At 36.7% G+C, this 25197-nt stretch overlaps 1 protein-coding gene across 1 annotated transcript; it reads right to left on the bottom strand.

Annotated features, from left to right (window-relative positions):
• Positions 1–20273: 20273 nt before the first annotated feature.
• LOC128239110 (uncharacterized) lies at positions 20274–23700 on the bottom strand. The gene is made up of 4 exons (XM_052955583.1): positions 23402–23700; positions 22814–22897; positions 22163–22373; positions 20274–21586 (listed from the first exon to the last, which is right to left on the bottom strand). The coding sequence occupies exons 1-4, from the start codon at positions 23694–23696 to the stop codon at positions 21325–21327; spliced, it is 852 nt and encodes a 283-aa protein (XP_052811543.1). The 5' UTR covers positions 23697–23700; the 3' UTR covers positions 20274–21324.
• Between the last annotated feature and the right edge of the window lie 1497 nt (positions 23701–25197).

Raw genomic sequence — 25197 nt, 5'->3', positions numbered from 1 at the left:
TTAAAGAAAATGATTTTAGCGACATTTTCGACCTATTTCAAAGGCAATGTTTCAAGTATATTCCAAAATACTTTCAAATGCTGTATATACAATTGATCTAACATCTCCATAAGAATATAAATGCTATTATTTGAATCCAAATTCATAATCATTTTCATAATACAACAACTAATAAATTAGTTTTACCTGCGTTAAATCGTCTTTCGGTTGGCGAAGGGAGACAACCATTTCACTGACACATTGTCTTTATTCAATTGAACAATATGTAAATATTTTCATGAACTTTTTCATTTTTATGAGTGTGTTTTAGTTATATGGATATTATGAGATTATCATTAATTGGAATAATTGATTATTTTGGAAGCTTTTATCTGTCTTTCGGTTGGCGAGTCGGCACGCGGAATTCGATCTCGAACACTGAAATTTCAACTGCCTATTACATCATTATATTTTAATATTTTTCTCTAAAATTTGGTTTGGTAATGTATTTGTATAATATTAATATAAAAACAATAAAATAAATGCATTAGAAGGCGTCTTTCGGTAACTTTCATACGTCTTTCGGTAATTTTATCCGTCTTTCGGTAAATAATCGTATTTCGGTAAGTCTAGGGACCGTTTGTAATTTATACATAAAGGATATTCAGCAAGCATAGTTAAAACAATTGTCTTGGCTGATGTTTGAACTGACATCTGTATGAGTACCTGACTGTAGGTAGCTTTGTCACTGTGCGCTCTAACGTGCGATTGAAAGCCATCAAAAATCTTTTAAGGGCCATGATAATATTATAAGCTAAGAAAATGCAAAAAAGGGAAAAAATAATTAAGTTAATCACTAGCTGACTGCTTGTTAATTCAGCTGAAAGCTATCTTTGACAGGTAGTGCATTCTGTTTATGGATGCTGAACATTATTCAGAAATAAGGACAGTCCTACACAGACTATGTCACCATGTACCAAGCTTATATTGCAAAGTCTGTTAGCATTGACACAACATATAAGACATGTCAGTGTCTCATTGCACTGATTGCAGATGAATGTTCCAATTAAACAAAATTCAGTACGGTATTTGATAATGCCCCGTTCAATTCCCTTATATCTGATGGCTCCACAGCCGCTTCACAAGAGGCCAAGGTTCTATATGCTAGATCGTCAGTTCATGGCAATTTTTTCAAGTCATATTAGAATCTATAAGATAAATAGTTTCAGTCATGTTCATGTTATTTGAATAAAACAATTAAAATATAACTTAAATGTGCTCTCAGAATACAAATCTCTAGTTTGCCTTTCAGAAATGAAATACCAAAGGCTCTGTGAAAACATTGAATAAATAGTCATCAGTGCTCCAGCCAAATGACAATTTTGATGTGAATTAAATTGGCCTTTATGGGACACTTGCAAGGGCCAGTACTCAACCCTTGCAATACTCAACTTTTTATGTAATGTGATGTTACTTCTTTCAATACGGTACTTAGAGTTTGTTACCTCAGCTGTTAACTTTAAGTCAGTGTCAAAAGTATGTACATTTATAACTCATTTCTGGACATTGACTGGCAAACAAAAGGGCACAGCAGGGTGTAGTAAAATGGCAACCGGGTACTTGGAAAGGGCAGCGGGTGTCCCAACCTGTTATTTAGGGCTAGCTGGAGCATTGAGTCAATAAATTTGAATAAATGTTCTAATTATCCTGGACTCCTTAATTTTATGCCGGACTCCTTGATTTTGGAATTAAGGAGTCCGGTGGACTCCTTCTCTAAAAGTCTTAGTGTCAAACACTGCCGTAATGAAAAAGTTAGGAGGTTTTCAAAGCAAACTATATGTGAATACATTTTTTCATACTTGCGTCTAAAAATACTTTAATATTTCGCCAACTTAGACCTGCTAAAAAATCCCCCTGAATACAACCAAAATCCCCCTGAATTTTCAGCCTTTTGAACAAATCCCCCTGAATGGTCTCCAGAAAATATGGCATGTATGCCGCCGGGGGATATGGCATGTATGTTCAACCCCTATTTCAAAGACTTTTCAACCCTTACCTGTTTGGACTTTTTAACCCCTAAATCAAAGACTTTTCAACCCCTATTATTTTATTTTTTGTCATTGTTTTTTGCATAAAACAACACACATTATTTGGGAATAAATTTGTTTGTTATTTTTACGCTTTTAGAGCACATGTCAATTATAGCATTGTTGTTGAAATACAATTAAATATGTGTTCAAGACCAAACTCTTGTTGTCTAGCTAACAAAATAATTGTATAATTGCAAAAGAAAGTAATTGCTAGAAGGTGTCATTTTAATATATTTTAATAATAATTTATCAAAGTGTAATAAGTTTAAATTAATTTTATTTCCTTGGTTGGGTTATGAAACTTGGAAGACCATACACATAATTTATCATATTGTAATACGTTAAATTTAATTTCCTTGGTTGAGTGATTAAACTAAGAAAACCATACACATAATTTATCGTAGTGTAATAGGTTAATATTAATATATAAATTAATAAAGTTATGAAACTCCTGTAAAAGCCGTACACATTATCTATTGTAGTGAAAGCCATACACATAATTTATCTTAGTGTAATAAGTTTAAAGTAAAGTCAAGTTTTGATGCCTGGTTACCCCGAAAAATATTTTTTTTATTATGAAGTATATTACATATTTGAACGAATTAACATATACAATGGAAAAAGTTATGACCATACTTTTATATACTTTAAATAACAAATTTTAATAATTGCAAAAGCAAATAAATGCAAAGAAGGAGTTCTGAGATTTGTGGGTATAAATAAATTAAATACATTTTTTGTTTGGTTTTAAATCCGGAAAATAGTACACAAAATTCAAGCTGCTAATAGTTTGGAATGATGGCCATCAGGGTATTATCTGAGTAATAGGTCTCAACGCGTTGCAGTTCGGCTGTTTCTGACGAAACCTCTTTACATTTTGGCGTTCCTCAGGGCTCGGTACTGGGACCGAGAAAGTACTGTATGTTCTCTAGACCAATAGGGGATATATGTAAGAACCACAACATGCTACACCATGGTTATGCTGATGATACGCAATGCTACCTTGTCATTGAACCAAAAGATAGTTGGACTAGTGTAGTACCAGCAATTGAAGCGTGCTTGTCGGACATCAGTTCCTGGATGCACCTGAACATGCTTAAGATCAACCAGGACAAAACTGAACTCATCATCTTTGCACCAAAACATCAAGTAAAGAATTTTTCTGGCTGCAAATTACAATTTGACGGAACAATTGTTCATGAATCATCATTTGTGAAAAACTTAGGTGCCTTCTTTGATAAAACTTTAAGCATGGACAAACAGGCTAATGCAATTTCAAAATCCTGTTTTTTCCATCTGCGTAATATTGGGCGGATTAGGCCATTCATTACCATAAATGCCTGTAAAACACTTGTGAATTCTCTCGTGACTTCTCGGCTGGACTATGCCAATGTTTTGCTATGTGGTGCAAACTGCAAAGTAATCGACAAACTGCAGCGCATCCAGAACACTGCCACTCGTTTAATCACCACATAACCCCGGTTCTATATTCTCTACACTGGCTCCCGGTTCCGTACAGAGTACAGTACAAAGTCATACTGTACTCTTTCAAAATCAGACATGAACTTGCTCCTGTATACATGAACAATCTAATTAGTGAATACCAGCCAATACGACTTCTGAGATCAGACTCTGGTAAGCTACTGAACGTTCCACGTACAAAAACTAAAACATATGGTGAAAGGAGATTTGATAAATGTGCAGCCAAGCTTTGGAACAGCCTGCCAGTAGAAAGAAATTAAACACATTGACTCCCTGACAGTTTTCAAAAAGGCTTTAAAACTCACCTATTTAAATTGGCGTATCAGTGAAATGATGTGGACTTTTTAACCTTTTAATTCGCGTGTGCAGCGCTTAGAGACTTGTTTTATAATGCGCTATACAAATATTTACATTCATTCATTCATTCATTCATTCATTCATTCATTCATTCATTCATTCATTCATTCATTCATTCATTCATTATTACAACCTTAATTTACTGTCACTTTCAAGTTACTATACCCTAAATTAAAGGTGTTATAAAGCCTCTCAATCCCTTAGGAATTTATGACCATGTCACACATGTTGCCAATAATTAATGTGCGACCTTCATTTCATTCTTTAATTGCATTTATTAAAAGACAATACAATGCATATAGCATTATTCTTTTTACATATATACCACTTTATAAATGAATGTCCTGATATTTTGAATTTGAGAAAAAAAAACATTAATAAAATCTTATGTTACACTTATGTAACATTTTATCAACACATTTTAAAAGCATTTAGCACTTAATGATAAAAAATGTTTATTCTCTTCCGGAGATTTTTGATATTATTAGCATAATGTTGTTTATTCACTGTTTAAAGATGTTTCACCTGGGCTTGACATATTAAATTATAATTTTATGTTATTCTATTTGTAATTTGACAGCATTTGAAACTCAATTTATAACACATTTCTAACAACTTTGAACTCAATGTATACTTTGGTATTAAACTTTGTCTGCTAAATCTAGATATTTTGAAATATTATGAAGAATTTTTTATTTGAAGTTCAACTATTTTTATTGTCTTTTTTATTGATTACAAAATATGTTTTAAAAAAGTGCTTAAAAAATCTTAAAGGAAAAGATAGGCTGTTTCAATAAATTTAGGGAGCAGTACCATGCACATGATATATTGTGTGAAGATTTCCTCAGGGAGATAGGGAAGATTTATGGCTAAGCGACAAAATAGCTAAATGGAGAGTCAATCATTTTTTATATGTATTTCAATGTAAATATTTTATAAATTATTGTAATATCATGTGTTTTAAGTATGTATATTTTGTATGTATGAAATATTTTCTGTCTGTTATATTTTTATTCTTAATATATTCTTGATTTTTAAAAGAAATTTCAGAATAAATTGTTTACTGTTGTCGTTTTTTTCTAAAAAAGGTGAGAAATTAAGGGGTTGAAAAGTCTTCGTTTATTAGGGGTTGAAAAGTCTTTGTTTTAGGGAGGGTTGAAAAGTCTTAGCACTTTTAGGGGTTGAAATGACAAAGGGGTTGAAGAGTCTTTGATTTCACAAATGACAAAGGGATTGAAAAATCTTGGGGTTGAAAAGTCTGACAGCCTTTGGAAGAACTGTCATGGCGGACGGTGCAATTTTTAGAATTTGTTTTTCAAGTGGAGCGATTTTTCTTAGGAATAACTTGACCCCCCTTTTTATTGGCTTAAAAGGTAATTCAAAGCTTGAACTTTAAGAATATATACGGTTATCATAGCATGCATTCGCTCGAAATGCCTTTAAATGTTGTCTAAAAATTATAATTTTACATTGAATTATATAGGGAATAACAATGGTGGTGTGTAACCTCAAATCTTCTTTAATTAAACATGACACATTCACAGTACTCAGGTATATTTAGCAGGACCATCGAGGTCATACATCCGGAGGCGTTCTCATTCTCTCGTACCATTATACCGTTACCCCCAACAGACCTAGAACCGAACATGCTTTCGCGATACGCACATACCCCTGGAATAGAACATTTGATGCGTTTTACTTTTAGCAGGACGATCGAGGCCATATATCCGGTGAGGCCCTCATTCTCACGTACCATTATACCGTTACCCCCAACAGACGAGTGATTTGGGGGTTTTGTTACGAGATAATAAGGTTTCTTACGTGTTACCGCGACAAATTATTTACTGCAAAATTACACGATTATTTAGTTTAAAAGCCATGCCTGTACGAGTACGATTACGATTGATATTACAGTGTCTTGGATGGCGATCATATGAAGAAGTACCCGTAATATCTGGTGTACCTCAGGGCTCTGTACTGGGTCCCTTGTTTTTTCTTGATTTATATAAATAACCTCCCTTCTAGTATCAAATCACAATTTTGACTTTTTGCAGATGATACTGCTGTTTACCTTACCATCAATTCTCCCTCTGACTGTGCTATCCTTCAAAATGATCTCAAACAACTGGAATTATGGGAAAATGATTGGGATATGGAGTTTAATCCCTCCAAGTGTCAAGTTTTGCACATAACAAAGAATAAGCATATCATCAGAAATCAATACATACCCCATGGCCAGATCTTAGAGCTAGTATCCAGTGCTGAATATCTTGGTGTTGATATATCAGCAGATCTCACCTGGAACACTCATATTTCAAGAATTAACACCAATGGAAATAATACTCTCAACTTCATTAAAAGAAATATAAAAACAAAAACAGAAAGTGTCAGGACCTTAGCTTACAAAACCCTTGTCCGTCCACAGTTCTCACTTTTCTGATGTGATTTGCCTCATCAGTGTTTTATTTTTTTTTCACTAACAAGCCGACGCCCACCGTTCATGTCAGTAACACTCGGAAGAGGAGTTGACATTAAACAGAGATAGATAGATAGGAATTCCGCTGACACTTACTCTTTGTTTAAATTAACTTTGTTTGGATAAACATGATACACATGTAGCTCTGTAGTAAATGAATTGTTTGGTTATTTCTCTGCCTCCTTAATTTATATATCAGATCCATTACATTGAAATCATTTGATAAACTTGAAGACATAACTTTTTAAGTTATTGTCCGACAGTATTATCTTGATCCTGACCTTTATACATGAATGTACTTTACAGGTACATTGTATGTCGATCCCACATAATATTTGATGTCACAAAACATTGACAATAGTCAGCCATTTCCGATATGGAATCATGATGTTGATTGACGAAGATAAGGAGTGTGGCCCAAAAATGGTGAACAACAGTGTAAGTATAACGTATAGGGAAAAAGAATGATTGCCTGAAATTAAGAAATCACATATGCCTTTAACTGTAGCATAGTTTTGTTTGGTATTAAAGGAGATGCACACTAATTAGTTCAGATTAATAAATCTGTTCTTGGATGGAATTGTTGATGACAATTATTGTCAATATGAACAAACAAAGATCTTGCAAAAGATGAAGGTAATGTACGATCAAATAACTGCAGGAATTCTGATTGTGAACACCAACAAATTGGTGTGGGATGCTATCTCGCCTCCAGTATGGCTGGATCAAGTGTCAAAAAATTACAGGACACTCAAGTGTCAGTGAAAAAGAGTGCAATTCTTTTGACAAAAGCAATTGACAAACTTGCGGGCACGGAAATAAAGCTCGGAAAAGATCTATCGATGAATTTGGGAAAGTAATGGACTCTTGCAATGACTTTGCACCGTTGCTATGACATGCAAATATACAAATAATTTGTTTCAGGAAAGATTTGTTGAAACCTGAACTGAAGAATGACTATAAGCATTTGTGAAATCATGGTAGACCTTTCACGACTTATCTATGTGGAGATATCATTTCAAAATCTGCAACAGAAATCGAAGATCATGCAAAATGATTCAGAAGGTCAAGGTCGTGCACTTTCTTGCATGGACACCCATACAACATGTCAAGACCACAACATATAATGTCTATCCTCGGAGGTTGTGTGAATATACGTTTTTTTGCTTGAAAATTACATTATACCATACAAATTGGTAGTGCGTGAAACTATTTCAAGGTGGATAAAAGAAGTTATGAAATAAGTCCGCCCAGTAAGGTCAATCGTTAGAGCGTCGGACAACCCGGGTTCGATTCCCGGGCGGACCAAGTCGCTTCTGTTGTGATTGGTTATGAAATCCTTTCTTCAACCATTCGCACTGTACCACTGCATCTGGCATGTACAGAAGTTGTCGGCTCCTTGCAGAGGTAAAGGCACCTAGTATTGGTTAACCACCTGATAGTCTGCCCAGGATACGTCTGCGGTGGTTGAACTGTCACTCTGGGACCCTCACTTCTGGGACCCTTCAATGTGCTAACGTCGGGACCCAGAGTATAAACTACTAATACCACCAACAATTATGAAAAATTCTGGTATAGACACAAGTCACACAGCTAATTTCAGCTCACACAGTGTAAGCACAGCTGCTGTGTCTAAAGCAAAAACGAACTTGTGTGAATTGAATCTTCTACAAATGAGAAGACCCTTGAGCGGTTCAATGACAAACAAATAAATACTGTGGAGGATCGCTTTGAAAGGGGAGTGCTAAAGAAGAAATAAAGGAATAGAAAGTTAAGGTGTCAGTACTTCTTGCTTGCAAGATGTTTGTCACATTTTACTTCAAAGTCTCATTTAATACCGAACAAATTTTTTAAAGGAAAATAGAAATTAGAAATTAAACAAGACTTACCTCGGCTAAGTCAAGTTTGATTTTGATTCTTGGAGTGTAAAACTGTAGGAGGTATGAAATGTTCTACACTCATAGAATTGAAATCAAACTTTGACTTAACCTAGGTAAGTCTCGTTAAGATTTTAGATGTTACCATTATAATTGCAAAAAAAGACATAGAGGTATAATACAGTCTTTATAACATTTATAGAAACGAAGTGTCCTAAACTTGGCCACAATGAACTGGATGGTATCCAGTGACACCCCTGTTTTGTACAGATAATACTTTATACTGGAGACACTACTGCACCAGTCAATATATATGGCCCGGAATTAACATAACTGGGTTTTCCCATGCCGGTACAAATAAAAGGTGAATTTCGAGCTATTGAAATTCATGTAACAGTCCAATGACCCTATTGTTTCCGAAGTAACGTGTGTATATTACAACTGTTTAATTTTGTTTGTACCAGAGGATTAGGTTGGGAAAACCAGAATATCTGTAATTCCGGGCTTAAACTATTGACCCCCCCCCCCAAAGCTGTTCGGAACAATGAGAAGACCCTTGAGCGGTTCAATGAAAAACAAATAAATACTATGGAGGATTGCTTTGAAAGGGGAGTGCTAAAGAAGATATAAAGCTTGGTTTAAAGGAGGACAAACCAGTGACCCGTTTGCCGCTGAATATTTTCAGCGCAAAAACAAAACCATCAGCACTCACTGGGCACTGCGGGGCTACCTGGAAGGTAAAGACATAGCCCATTGCCTCTGGTATTTCCCCGGCCTGGGGGGGGGGGGACATGGTTACAATTGACTGGTGCATAATCAATGTTTATCAGTATGAAGGGGGACCAAGAACCTTGGGGAATTTTGTTTATGTAAAGTGCTTTTTATGAATGGTTATATTACTACTTCTGGTATTAGTTCCACAACATTAATATCTTTTGTTAAAGTGACACTCTTATTCAAAAGCAATACCAACACATGTAAAACAAACCTCAGTTTTCACTGATAAAACTTTTACTACTTACTAAATAATGCATGTATGGAAAATATTAATTACTGATTACAAGATTGTATAAACCGTGTATTTAAAAGCAGAAAGCGCAAAAATATTAAATGATTGGTGAATGCTAAAAGATTTACCGTGGTCTTCTATACTAGTCTCTTAAGGTAGAAATATTGTGTTTTATGCTCATTTCTATCAAAATAAACTTGGTTTCCTTCATAAGAACAATTATTTTTATGCCCCCGAAGGTGGGCATATTAAAATCGCACCGTCCGTCCGTCCGTCCGGCTCTGTAACTTTCCCTTGTATGGACAGATTTCAAAATAACTTGCCACATGTGTTCCACATACCAAGACGACGTGTGGCGTGCAAGACTCGTGTCCCTACCTCAAAGGTCAAGGTCACACTTAGTGTTTATTCACAATGGAGTGCTGCATATAAGGACATAGAGTATAGGTTGTCGTGTCCGGGCTGTAATTTTCTCTTGTATGGATAGATTTTAAAATAACTTGCCACATGTGTACCACATACCAAGACAACGTGTCGCGTGCAAGACCCGTGTCCCTACCTCAAAGGTCAAGGTCACACTTAGTGTTTATTCACAATGGAGTGCTGCATATAAGGACATAGAGTACAGGTTGTCGTGTCCGGGCTTTAACTTTTCCTTGTATGGACAGATTTTAAAATAACTTGCCACATGTGTTCCACATACAAAGACGACGTGTCGCGTGCAAGACCCGTGTCCCTACCTCAAAGGTCAAGGTCACACTTAGTGTTTATTCACAATGGAGTGCTGCATATAAGGACATAGAGTATAGGTTGTCGTGTCCGGGCTGTAACTTTCTCTTGTATGGACAGATTTTAAAATAACTTGCCACATGTGTACCACATACCAAGACAACGTGTCGCGTGCAAGACCCGTGTCCCTACCTCAAAGGTCAAGGTCACACTTAGTGTTTATTCACAATGGAGTGCTGCATATAAGGACATAGAGTACAGGTTGTCGTGTCCGGGCTGTAACTTTCCGTTGTATGGACAGATTTTAAAATAACTTGCCACATGTGTTCCACATACCAAGACGACGTGTCGCGTGCAAGACCCGTGTCCCTACCTCAAAGGTCAAGGTCACACTTAGAGTTTATTTACAATGGAGTGCTGCATATAACGACATAAAGTATAGGTTGTTGTGTCCGGGCTGTAACTTTCCCTTGTATGGACAGATTTTAAAATAACTTGCCACATGTGTTCTACATACCAAGACGACGTGTGGCGTACAATACTCGTGTCCCTACCTCAAAGGTCAAGGTCACACTAAGTGGTTATTCACAATGGAGTGCTGCATATAAGGACATAGAGTACAGGTTGTCGTGTCCGGGCTGTAACTTTCTCTTGTATAGACAGATTTTAAAATAACTTACCACATGTGTACCACATACCAAGACGACGTGTCGCGTGCAAGACCCGTGTCCCTACCTCAAAGGTCAAGGTCACACTTAGTGTTTATTCACAATGGGGTGCTGCATATAAGGACATAGAGTATAGGTTGTCGTGTCCGAGCTGTAACTTTCCCTTGTATGGACAGATTTTAAAATAACTTGCCACATGTCTTCCACATACCAAGACGACGTGTCGCGTGCAAGACCCGTGTCCCTACCTCAAAGGTCAAGTCACACTTAGTGTTTATGCACAATGGAGTGCTGCATATAAGGACATAGAGTATAGGTTGTCGTGTCCGGGCTGTAACTTTCTCTTGTATGGACAGATTTTAAAATAACTTGCCACATGTGTTCCACATACCAAGACGACGTGTCGCGTGCAAAACCTGTGTCCCTACCTCAAAGGTCAAGGTCACACTTAGTGTTTATTCACAATGGAGTGCTGCATATAAGGACATAGAGTATAGGTGTTGTGTCCGGGCTGTAACTTTCCCTTGTATGGACAGATTTTAAAATAACTTGCCACATGTGTTCCACATACCAAGACGACGTGTCGCGTGCAAGACCCGTGTCCCTACCTCAAAGGTCAAGGTCACACTTAGTGGTTATTCACAATGGAGTGCTGCATATAAGGACATAGAGTATAGGTTGTAGTGTCCGGGCTGTAACTTTCTCTTGTATGGACAGATTTTAAAATAACTTGCCACATGTGTTCCACATACCAAGATGACGTGTCGCGTGCAAGACCCGTGTCCCTGCCTCAAAGGTCAAGGTCACACATAGTGTTTATTCACAATGGAGTGCTGCATATAAGGACATATAGTATAGGTTGTCATGTCCGAGCTGTAACTTTCCCTTGTATGGACAGATTTTAAAATAACTTGCCACATGTGTTCCACATACCAAGACGACCTGTCGCGTGCTAGACCCGTGTCCCTACCTCAAAGGTCAAGGTCACACTTAGTGTTTATTCACAATGGAGTGCTGCACATAAGGACATGGAGTATAGGTTGTCGTGTCAGGGCTGTTACTTTCCCTTGTATGGACAGATTTTAAAATCACTTGCTACATGTGTTCCACATACGAAGACGACGTGTCGTGTGCAAGACCCATGTCCCTACCTCTAAGGTGAAAGATACACTAAGTGTTTATTCACAAGGGAATTCTGAATATAAGGACATAACAGTGTAGGTTGTCAAGTATGGGTGGTATTTTGTTATGTTCAGAGGCAATTTAAAATAACTTGCCATTTGTATTTGACATGTAAAGGCAAGATCAACTTCTCATGTACTGACCTTGTTCGTAGGTCAATGTCACATTCGGGGGCATTCGTCACATACTGTGACAGCTCTTGTTGTAACATGTTAAAGTTTAAACTGAATAAAAATGTATTGAAATATTAAAGGCCATAAAATATTAGATTATCATCTCTCACCCATGTCTGAAACCCAATCAATAAGTTGATAATATTATCTATAGTTGATATATGTTATCTATGTATAAATAGATGTATGTTTAAAGATGGAAATAAACTGCCCACCAGCAAAATCTTAAGATGATAACCATAACATTTCTTACTCTGGCCTTTTCGTACATGTCTACAATTAAAGTTTTTGTTTCCTGTTTGCAGCACACAGCAATGCCACTGTATTCGCCATTGTTTGAGGAGTATCCAGTGCCTGATCCAAACAATTTCCTTGAAAAAGTCTTCAACCAACAGCCTGCGGATTACGTGCCGAGTATGACTGTTCATATAATAAGAATTGTAATTCATCACCTCTGAGCGTCAGAACACCGATGGAAAGAGCCGAACAATTTATGAAGGAACATCAATGTGAAAGTATATCTTGCAACTGTCCTAATATATATCTATGTATTATTATCTTACTTATTCAGAGACTGAATGTGAACATATTGAAAAATTAACAAAAGGTCAATCTAAAAATAATAACCCTCATCGGATGAGAAAAGGACTATTAACTGCATCTAATTTTCATAAAATAACGCATTCAACTGATTTACATCAAACAGCAATTGCATTACAAAAAATAAAGTGTTTGTAGAACACTCTATACCAGACTCCGTATTATTTGGACAGCGATTTGAAAATAAGTCCGTGACATTTTTATAAAGACACATATAGGTTTAAACATAAACATTGTTCTGTAAAAGTGCCTGGGCTAGTTATTCCTTATGAAGACCCAGTTTTAGCTTGTTCACCAGATGGAATAGTTGATTTCAAAATATGTGGGAAATGTTTTATTGAAATAAAGTGTTTGTATAAATATAAGTGTTTTAACCCCAATAATGCCTTGAAACTTTCAAATGTCTGTGTTGAAGATGAAAACAATAATTTAACATTGAGGCGTTCACATGCATATTTTGACCAAGTACATGGACAATTGGGAGTAACTAGCTGGCCTCAAGAAATGTGTGTTGGTTGGGTACACCCACAAAGGCATTTGTTCCTTAACTGTTGACTTTGATGAGTCATTTTGGAATTATTCTAAAAATAAGTTGTTACAGTTTTACACTGATGCATACTTTCCACTTTTGAAAAACATATGCTGTAAAATTGAAAGACAATTATATTGCTTGTGTTGATAATATTACAGTTTTGTTACAACTGTTATTTTGATAAGAATTTTTAACATAATTATATTTTTTTGGAATCTAGAACATATGTTAAAAGAATTGTTGCTCTTGTGGGATCAATTTATATCTTTACAAATGGCATTCCTGTATTTTTCCATCCATTTGATTTTGATGCCCTGTGATACCATATTATTTTGGTATAATTTGTACATGGAAGTATATTGCTTTCCTGATATTCATACATGAAAACCATCAAAGGCAATATATCTACAATTCAATATTATGGTCCAAGAAAAACAACCACAATATTGCAATATGCTAACCTGCTTTTAATGACAATGTTACACACTGACAAAGTTATTGTTTAATATTGTTTTGTTCTATTATACTTCAAATACAATTGGAGCAATCTTTAAATGAACAAAATTAATATTTATATTAAAGTTTTAGTGAAAAAACTTGCATATTCTTTCTCTACTCATTGAAAATTATACTAACATCTTATAGAATCACCAAGTACCAAGAAATCACATCTTATATCTGGTGCCTTAAGATAATATTGAGCATTATGTAAATAGTCAGAATTTGTCATTTACATGTTAAATTTTAAAACTGGTAAGCAGTCTTGAGTTCTTTGTTGAATTGATAAAGGTAATTGTTACTAAGTTTTTTATCAAATACTGCATATGTATAATTGTGATATATAATTGTATCTGAATGTTAGCTTGAAAAATTGTATCCAGCTCTGTCAACAATACTATAATGTTTGTTGGTTTGAAGTGTTATTAAATAACATATTTGTATTGAAACATACAAGTCTCTCTGCATGAGCTTTTGTACCAGATTTGATGTATAAATACCATAAAACATTGTTCAATGTTTGCATCTGTTGTATATTCCATCTATCTTCTGATATGACAAAAAGCAAGTTATTAAATGAGGGAGTAAGTGATCCAGTTGTTTTTGTGTACTGGCACCCGACTTAACCTACAAGATGTAGGCTTTAAAGCTGCACTCTCACAGATTTACTGTTTTTACAACTTTTTTATTTTTTGTCTTTGAATGAGCACATTTTTGCGTAAATATCTGCAAACCAGTGATAAAAGACTGCTGACAAAAGATCGGTCGCAGATTTCATATTTCCGTTCCAAAATTAATGTTTCATGGCTTAAACCGTTACTAACGGTTTAGGAAAAATGCATAAAACATCATTTTTTAACTTCAATATAAAGATTTGTGATCTAATTTTATGTCAGCAGTCTAATATGACTGGTTTACATGCATTCTCACATAAATTTGTTCGTTCCAAGACACAAAATAAAAAAGTTGTCAAAACGTTTAATCTGTGAGAGTGCAGCTTTAATGGTTAATTGGAAATTCAAAATTCAGGATCACACATTTATTACCAAACATAAGTATTGTACATACACATTGATTTCATACTTCCACTTTAGGTTTTGGTTTAAAACAAAAGTATACATTATTCCCTGACATTAGTACACATGTACATAAAAATGCTAAATTTCAATACATAATAAGAATGTATACTCATACACATTTGGCAACAAAAGAATGTGGCATATACTTTAAGCGAGACATGGCTGTAAGTTGCTAACAACTGCAACAATTGTTGTAATTTGCCTCAACAGAAATCGAAACTTCAATGGAATAATGCCTGACAAATTTTAAAGGTCTTCATTCTTCGGATAGCTCTTTCAACATGAATTCTAACAGAGGCAATAAATTTTGAACGTTGAATTGCTTTACTGCTGAGGCATTTTCCATGTGTAAATGTTGGTATATTAAGTGTAGCTTTCTTTGGAAGTAACAAGTGCCTTATATTAAAACCACGATCAGCCATTACATCATCAACCATTCTTTAATATTGTCTATGAATCCTGAAACTTGTACAATTTTGGCATCACTTACAGAACCTGGGTAAATGTTAGATATAAATGTTATAGCCCCAGATGGAGATATACCAATTAATTGTTTGAATGTAATTGAACGCTTATAATTTGACCATGTTGCCTTTTGAGCAGCTGGTCTCAATGGCTTTTGTACAAAATACTCAGTACAATCAATAATTGCACGTGTTCTTGGATATCCTCAGTGACCTGGAAGAAGAACATGTCGGTGTTGGTAGTGACCTGGAAGAAAATCATGTAAATGTTGGTTGTGACCCGGGAGAAGAACATGTCGGTGTTGGTAGTGACCTGGAAGAAGAACATGTCGATGTTGGTCGTGACCAGGAAGAAAAACATGTCAATGTTGGTTGTGACCCGGAAGAAGAACATGTCAATGTTGGTAGTGACCTGGAAGAAGAATATGTCGGTGTTGGTAGTGACCTAGGAAACGAACATGTCGATGTTGGTAGTGACCAGAAGAAGAAAATGTTGGTGTTGGTAGTGACCTGGAAGAAGAACATGTCAATGATGGTAGTGACTTGGAAGAAGCACATGTCGGTGTTGGTAGAGACCTGGAAGAAGAACATGTCGGTGTTGGTAGTGACCTGGAAGAAGAACATGTCAATGATGGTAGTGACTTGGAAGAAGCACATGTCGGTGTTGGTAGAGACCTGGAAGAAGAACATGTCGGTGTTGGTAGTGACCTGGAAGAAGAACATGTCGGTGTTGGTAGTGACCTGGAAGAAGAACATGTAAATGTTGGTTGTGACCCGGAAGAAGAACATGTCAATGTTGGTAGTGACCTGGAAGAAGCACATGTCGGTGTTGGAAGTGACCTGGAAGAAGAACATGTCGGTGTTGGTAGTGACCTGGGAGACAAACATGTCGATGTTGGTAGTGACCAGAAGAAGAACATGTTGGTGTTGGTAGTGACCTGGAAGAAGAACATGTCAATGTTGGTAGTGACTTGGAAGAAGCACATGTCGGTGTTGGTAGAGACCTGGAAGAAGAACATGTCGGTGTTGGTAGTGACCTGGAAGAAGAACATGTCAATGATGGTAGTGACTTGGAAGAAGCACATGTCGGTGTTGGTAGAGACCTGGAAGAAGAACATGTCGGTGTTGGTAGTGACCTGGAAGAAGAACATGTCGATGTTGGTAGTGACCTGGAAGAAGAACATGTAAATGTTGGTACTGACCTGGAAGACGAACATGTCAATGTTGGTAGTGACCTGGAAGAAGAACATGTCGGTGTTGGTAGTGACCTGGAAGAAGAACATGTCGGTGTTGGTAGTGACCTGGAAGAAGAACATGTCGGTGTTGGTAGTGATCTGGAAGAAGAACATGTCGATGTTGGTAGTGACCTGGAAGAAGAATATGTCGGTGTTGGTAGTGACCTAGGAAACGAACATGTCGATGTTGGTAGTGACCAGAAGAAGAAAATGTTGGTGTTGGTAGTGACCTGGAAGAAGAACATGTCGATGTTGGTAGTGACCTGGAAGAAAAACATGTAAATGTTGGTACTGACCTGGAAGACGAACATGTCAATGTTGGTAGTGACCTGGAAGAAAAACATGTCAATGTTGGTAGTGACTTAGAAGAAGCACATGTCGGTGTTGGTAGAGACCTGGAAGAAGAACATGTCGGTGTTGGTAGTAATCTGGAAGAAGAACATGTCGATGTTAGTAGTGACCTGGAAGAAAAACATGTCAATGTTGGTATTGACCTGGAAGAAGCACACGTCGGTGTTGGAAGTGACCTGGAAGAAAAACATGTCAATGTTGGTAGTGACCTGGAAGAAGCTCATGTCGGTGTTGGTAGTGACCTGGAAGAAGAACATGTCGATGTTGGTATTGACCTGGGAGACGAACATGTCGATATTGGTATTGACCAGAAGAAGAACATGTTGGTGTTGGTAGTGATCTGGAAGAAGAACATGTCGATGTTGGTATTGACCTGGAAGAAAAACATGTCAATGTTGGTAGTGACCTGGAAGAAGCACACGTCGGTGTTGGAAGTGACCTGGAAGAAAAACATGTCAATGTTGGTAGTGACCTGGAAGAAGCACATGTCGGTGTTGGTAGTGACCTGGAAGAAGAACATGTCGATGTTGGTAGTGACCTGGGAGACGAACATGTCGATGTTGGTATTGACCAGAAGAAGAACATGTTGGTGTTGGTAGTGATCTGGAAGAAGAACATGTCGATGTTGGTATTGGCCTGGAAGAAAAACATGTCGGTGTTGGTAGTGACCTGGAAGAAGAACATGTCGATGTTGGTAGTGACCTGGAAGAAAAACATGTCAATGTTGGTAGTGACCTGGAAGAAGAACATGTCGGTGTTGGTAGTGACCTGGAAGAAGAACATGTCGGTGTTGGTAGTGACCTGGAAGAAGAACATGTCGGTGTTGGTAGTAACCTGGAAGAAGAACATGTTGGTGTTGATAGTGACCTGAAAGAAGAACATGTAGGTGTTGGTAGTGACCTGGAAGAAGAACATGTAGGTGTTGGTAGTGACCTGGAAGAAGAACATGTAGGTGTTGGTAGTGACCTGGAAGAAGAACATGTAGGTGTTGGTAGTGACCTGGGAGAAGAACATGTCGGTGTTGGTAGTGACCTGGGAGACGAACATGTTAGTGTTGGTAGTGACCTGGAAGAAGAACATGTCGATGTTGGTAGTGACCTGGAAGAAAAACATGTCGATGTTGGTAGTGACCTGGAAGAAGAACATGTCCGTGACGGTAGGGAGATTGGTGAAAATGATGTCGTGTCGGTAGTAACCATTTTGGAAGGGGTCAATATTTACTCCCAACATTAATGGTAATCTATCTGCATCGCTTAAACAACAACGCTAGATTTAGAAAAATACTAATTTGATCTGTAAATATCAAATTCTTTACACATTCGTCTTACATGGATGAAGAGAGGTCATGCAAGTGGTTTTGTGTAAGTTAGACAGAAGGAGGAAAAATGGTTGAAAGTACATATTTTTATGTTTAAATTTCAGTTGGTTTAATATCTCCCCCATACTGTTTTAGATAGTATTCATCTTCTTATTATTATTCTTATAACTGTATTTCTTTTTTCCATTTTTCTTGTTCGGAGCAGAACTCAAAAACTACTTGAAGAAACAGATTGAAACTTAGAACACAGATTGATACCAATGTGGAGTTGCAATATGCACCTTGCAAATATGATAAATCGGATGCATTTTATTGAATTGTTATCTCCCATTGTTCATTTTTAGCTCAGCTGAGCATGGAGTGCTCAACGATGAGCTGTTGTTCTAGGGGATCATCCGTCGTCAGTCATTCGTGCGCTGTCAATATTTTCATACGAACAACTTCTAAACAGTTTGGCCAATTGCAATCAAATTTCCAGGAATGGTCCTTGGATTGTTCTCTTCCAGATTCCTTAAAATAAAATGGTTCCATATAGAACTCTGGTTTCCATGGCAACCAAAAGGAAAACTCTTTAAATGGGAGCGGGGCTAGTTTTTACTAGTTAATATATATATATATATATATATATATATATATATATATATATATATATGGAAAACTTTGAAAATCTTCCCCTCTGAAACCCTCGGCCAGATTAAAAAAAATATTCCAGAAATGTTCCTAGGGTGGCCCTATCAATTTCCCTCAAGCCATGTTGGTTCGTTGAACACTCTGCCGACGAGGTTACATTTAATTAACTACATAACTACATATATCAAGTTGCAGTTATAGTAAAAAAAGACCACTCTGGTTGGAAAAGTCAGTTGGTTTGTCAGGCAAAATCTCCCTTTAACAATATTCTTTTCCCAGATCTTCGATATTTAGTATGTAGCATTATACTGTTCAGATTACGCCCCTGGGATCTAAGCTGGTCTAGCCTCGGGGGATCTCATGCTTTCTATTTATTTATATAGTTAAATGGCACAACATGTCCATGTTCATTATGTCTGCATTTATATATATTAAGTACATTATCATTTGCTATATCGAACTCATTTCCCTTTATTTTAAAGCTACACTCTCGTAGACTGACCCTTTTAACAACTTTCATTTTTTTGACTTGAAATGCGCCACTTTTTGCGTATATGTCTAATATAAGACTTCTGATAAAAATCAGATCGCAGGTTTAAAATACAGTCGAACCCCATTGGCTCGATCTCACAGGGATCGGAGAAAATACCTCGAGCCTCGGAAAATTCGAGCCAAGCGGGAATGCTTAACTTCAGTTTAAATAATCGGTCCTTTTCATCAAGTTCGACCTAACGAGAAATTCGAGCCAAGCGAGTTTGAGCAAACGGACTTGGACTGTATTTACGTTCGAAAATTGATGTTTTGTGGCTAAAAGCGTTTCTAAGGCTTTAAGAAAAATGGAATTTTAGGCAAGTTTCCAATCTGTTCAGTTCTGAAATACTGTGAGGTATCTTATAGGGCTGAATTGAAAGCACTGATGCCTAAGTCAGCTGATTCGGAGACAGAAATAAAAAAGTTGTCAAATCGGTCAATCTGTAAGCAGCTTTAAGAATCGTGATTTAAAAAAAGTTTAAGCTGGTACAAACATGATTTCACAAAAGTCATAACGCGGATAGCAAATGTATTATTATTACTCATGGAAATTCATTTATTTATTAGGACAATTATTAAGCAGGTATAATGCAACGCGATATCTGGAGTCAAATTGCAGGTGTGGCCAACCTTTTGACCTATGATGATATAGGAAAATCCAACGTCAGTTATCTACCTGGTAAATTGCATGTAAACTTATCGGGGTGCATTCGAACTTGCAACGCAATAACTGTCATACCACAATGTACATGATGTGGCTAATCCTATATTTGGTTGAACTTTAATTAAGGAAATTCCTACATAAAGTACGTTGATGCGTCATGAGATACGTGCTAATTTGTATTTAAACTTATTCAACTTAGGTTGCTATTATTATCGGCGTGCCCCCATATTCAATGCATATCGATAACAATGCATACGTGAATAGTTGTTGTGTCTTATCTAATGAATTTATAATTTATGTCAACACAAATTTGATACATATAATACATTCAGGTTTCTATTTTTTACATTTTATTGACCCTTCTCTATCGACAAAAGTTAACAAATACAACAAACAGAAGTCAATGCGTGTACTTTACATGACATGACGAATCAGCAGTTAATTATCTATCTTCAATGATATCTGGATATACATGTATGTAAATTCAATGATATCTGGATATACATGTATGTAATTTCAATGATATCTGGATATATGTTAGTTCTATGATATCTATCTATATAAGAGTTCTATGAGATATTTATATGTGTAACTTGTATGATATCTGGATAAATGTTACTTCAATGATATCTGGTTATATATGTAACTTGTATTATATCTGGATATCTGTTACTTCTATGATATATGGATATCTTTTACTTCTATGATATATGGATATCTTGTACTTCTATGATATATGGATATATAACTTCAATGATATCTGGTTATATATGTAACTTGTATTATATCTGGATATCTGTTACTTCTATGATATATGGATATCTTGTACTTCTATGATATATGGATATATAACTTCAATGATATCTGGTTATATATGTAACTTGTATTATATCTGGATATCTGTTACTTCTATGATATATGGATATCTTGTACTTCTATGATATATGGATATATAACTTCAATGATATCTGGTTATATATGTAACTTGTATTATATCTGGATATCTGTTACTTCTATGATATATGGATATCTTTTACTTCTATGATATATGGATATCTGTAACTGTATGTAACGATAATAAACACTGGAACATTCATAAGTTTGTATTGTTAAACACTGGAGTATTCCTTGTACGCCGGAAGTGTCCGTGTATTTGGATGTCTCCTCTTTTTCCCTCCTCCCTCCTCCACCATCTGCATGCCTTGGTCCGGACATGGGCAGACAATGGCCATGGGGTTGATTACAATGTCACTCGCCAGCTGATGTGTTTTACATCATCTAGATCAGTTTAAACATTAATTAATAGTTTAAATCTTTAAATTTTTGAAATGACATTTTTACTGGCTGTCAGTGACATTCTTAAGAGCACATTTTTTAAAAATATGATTATTTCTATCTTGTCAAAGCTTCCCAGAAGGGCATAACACTGCTTTGTCGTTCTGTTGGGGCGACATTTGACTAAACCGTTCATCTTTGCACTTCCTATCCACTGAACAGAGAGGGACAACTTCGCTCTTGCGCGGATCTTGTCTGGCGCCATTTGGCATGCCACCCCCCGAGCCATGGCTGCTACTTATGGAGGACTTTTCTACGTATGCGCCTGAATCTTGCGTCTCTATCGTGGTGTTTGAGGAGGTGTACGTTTTGAGAAGTGTATCTTCCCTGTAATTTAGAGGGACAACAATTTATTTTAAAACATTGTCAAGCAGCACTTTGTGTGTACAGTGTTTATGCAGAAACATAAAATAACAATTTTCCGAATAACGGAGTGGTAAGTGAACTCACCTATGCGACCCGTGTTCGATTCCCGGCCTGGGTGCATCTAAGTTTGGTTTGTGGCTACCAAGTCGGAAAAGTGGGTTTCTGCGGGTACTCCGGTGTTCCCACAACTCAAGACCAAACTCGCATAGCTTGGACTCTAACATACCGCATGTATTTAGTTTTTAACAATAGCAAAGGACTGGAGGGCCGTATTTTAGCGAGCAAGCTATGTGACTGACGCCTGTGGGTAAACGCATAACATTGCAAACGTCTTTATATAGTGTCACCCAATCGGAACACCTCGGCCAGTATCCAACAGGAATTGAATGTATATCTCGAAGCTTGCCGGAGATGTCCGAGTTGTTACGATTGTAGTGTCACCATGGATATCATTTGATTTTAAAATGGGAATGCTATTCATGAGTGGCCGGTTTAAGCAGGGGACCGTCAAACATATGAAACAATGACATGACATACTCAGGAGTTTCCGGTTGCTCGGTCGGGTCATGCGCCTCCCGGGGCTCCGTCCTGCACCGCCGCCGACACCTGTATATCAGGATTCCGACGATGACCGCGATCAAAACCACAGCCAATGCCGCCGTCCCCCACGAAAGTGCGGCATTCGCTGCCTCCGCCGTGTTTGACCGCATCTGGAGTTCCCGGATCTTGTTCTGATATTCACGTATATCTGCATTGCGATAGACAAAATCATTAACATAAGCGTATATCCCGTTAAGATGACGATATTTTTGAAGTTGGACGTACCAGTTTGGGCAAATGTCGCTTAAAGCCGACAGTAGAGCCGAAATAGAGATTTAGATGCACTTCTATATTGAGACCTGCACCTCTAAATGAGATAGAGATTCACCTCTTGAGGCCCCTAGTTTGACACTTTCTTTCGGTATAATCGACTTTTAGCCGTAATGGTACGCCATACTACAGTACGTCATAGTAATTACCATTCGGAACTTTTTCGATTGAAAATGGAGGAGTTCCGAATAAGTAATTACTGAATATTAAATAAAGTGACCGGTGTTTTGTTATACCTGTTTGGTTAATATAAAACAGGGTAGATAAACGTCAGTAATACAAAAATGCTGTAAAATGAACTAATGCAACATGTCAAACCTTGTTGTTTGTTGTCTTCCAAGTTTTCAAGTGCATCTGCCATGGTCTTGTTCAATTCTCCCTCCCTGGCGGCGAGAACCTTATCTGAGAAAAAAACAAAAATATTATAAGTACATGAAAACCCCAACTTAACGTAATACAATGGTATGCACATCAATAGCACCATAAAACAACAACAAATATATATCAAGAGACCCAACTTCGTATTTCTTTCGCTGAAAATGATCGTCAACACACATTGTTGGTCACAAGCGGGTTCAGAAGTGTGTGTGTGTGTGGAGGGCGGAGGGGTTCACCCGGCGCTACCCCCTCCCCTTTAAATCGTTCAAGTTAACTTTTTATTACAATTTAGGGGACAAGTAATTATCAAAAAGCTAGGGGGGGGGGGGGTACCCCGTAGCCCCCTGCCATAACTTTAAGCTAAATAAAATTCGGCTCTGAGGGAAGGGCACAAGTAAAAAGCTTATGCTCCCTTAGTTACTCCCCCTATAACGTTAAATCCTAGAGCCGCCCTTGTTGGTGGAAGTGCGTATTCATAAACTTATGCACTACATACAACAAAGTTAAAAACATATATATTATGATTACCCTGACAAAACAAATGGCATCCTTGGCGAGGAGTGACAACGTTACACGGATCCTTCAGACGGTCGCACGGACAGCAAAAGGCGGAGTTCACTTCCGGTGGCTGCAAGCACGCCTCGTATCCTGGCTCCTTACAAAACGTGTCGCCACATGGAACGAACGGAATTGTCCTAGCATCCACCCACCAGATTGAGAACGTGAATAGAAGTCCGATAGTAGCGAAGATGGACCAAGCCATAAACTCCTTCGCTCCATGGATTTGCTGAACCATATTCCGATACAGGTATACTATACCCATAGTATGCAATCTCAAAACAATGGTATTTAATATACCTATTTTCTAACGAAAATTTCCGTAAAAAATCCACTGGATTTTTTTCCAAATATGGTAATTCCAGTCGGAAAACCTGGTAAATGTTTAAGGCTAAGGCTATAATATAAGTGAACAGACTGAAAGTAATTAAAGATACACAAATACACAAAAAAATAAATGCGTTTTTTTTTATCTAAATGCGCAAGAACCGATGCATTAGCATCATACACGATAATCTCTTAGAACAATTGTGAATGATTACTTCAGCTTAAAATATCTTTTTATTCATTTTATCACGTTTGATAAATATCATATACATGTATATAAGTTAAACCCGGAAAGCAGTATGCATCAATATTAAAACATATTACTAATCTCTATTTTGTACTGGCCTAATTTATTCATGGGAATTACACAGGAGATACCTCATTAAACTCGGTAAATTTTCAAGCGACACAAATGGCAGTAAATACTTTCAAACCTTGGGGTGACGCGCGCCTTTCTCCTCGGTACCTTAAAGTATTTGCTTTATATTAGATATGGAGGGTTTGCGGACCCTCCCCAAAAACAATTTGAAAAAAAATGCAATTTGGTGTATTATAAGCGTTCTCTCTCTACCAGATTATCCTGAAAAGTTCACTTGGACTTTTGTTATAATTATTTTCGTTTCTTTCTTTTGTTTTTAAGGAGTGTAATTGTGTTTTGACACAAAACAATCACTAACCGCAGCCACTATATAACCAGCGTTTTATCTACTTTTATAAGGCCAGACCATCTAAAAATTAATATATTTTTTTCTAGTGATTTAGGCCGCAGCGACTGGTGACATAAACTACATTTTCTCAATTAGATTTAAAACAGGAGCGAGTGAAAGCAAATATAAATAATCGTGTGGAACCAATTTCTCGAAACTTCTTAAAGCTGCATTCTCACAGATAAAAAATGTGACAACTTTTTCGTTTTTTGTTTTGTCTTGGAACAAGCGAATTTATGCGAAAATCCATGTAAACCAGTCATATAAGAATGTTGACAAAACATTAGATAGCAGATTTTTATATTTAAGTTCAAGAATTGATGTTTTATGCATTTTTCTTAAACAGGATTAATGTAAGCTCACTTTTTTTGTTAATAAACATAATTTCTAACTCTTATAAAAAGCGTTTTTCTTTTAATTTAGATAGGATAACTTTATGATAATTACAATAAACTGTTTTTCATTTAACAAAATTTATTTGAAGTACATGTATATATTTTGGCTAAATGAAATAAGCTACTTAAACCGGTCGAGCTTAGGAAGTTTCGAGAAATTGGGACCAGAATAAAAATGTTGAGCGATACTTCCCCGAGTATAAAATGATAAAAGGTTATCCCAAAACATAATGTTTGTATGATTTGATGACACAATAATCCGCAGGAATGATCTATTTTTATTTTTGTCGATTTAATTAATACATTCATTAAAAGGAGTGTGCGGTAATTCTGTCCA

This window comes from Mya arenaria, chromosome 6 (genome assembly GCF_026914265.1).
Source record: "Mya arenaria isolate MELC-2E11 chromosome 6, ASM2691426v1".
Lineage (NCBI taxonomy): Eukaryota > Metazoa > Mollusca > Bivalvia > Myida > Myidae > Mya > Mya arenaria.
This window is presented reverse-complemented; position numbering and strand designations above follow the sequence as displayed.

Bases quoted from the DNA above. Each gene is read 5' to 3' on its own strand.
- LOC128239110 (XM_052955583.1), bottom strand. From the start codon at position 23,696: ATGGGTATAGTATACCTGTATCGGAATATGGTTCAGCAAATCCATGGA. The intron at 22,898-23,401 runs GTAATCATAATA...TTTTTTTCTCAG, and splicing joins ATGCCATTTGTTTTGTCAGG to ATAAGGTTCTCGCCGCCAGG. The intron at 21,587-22,162 runs GTATGTCATGTC...TCTAAATTACAG, and splicing joins GAGCAACCGGAAACTCCTGA to GGAAGATACACTTCTCAAAA.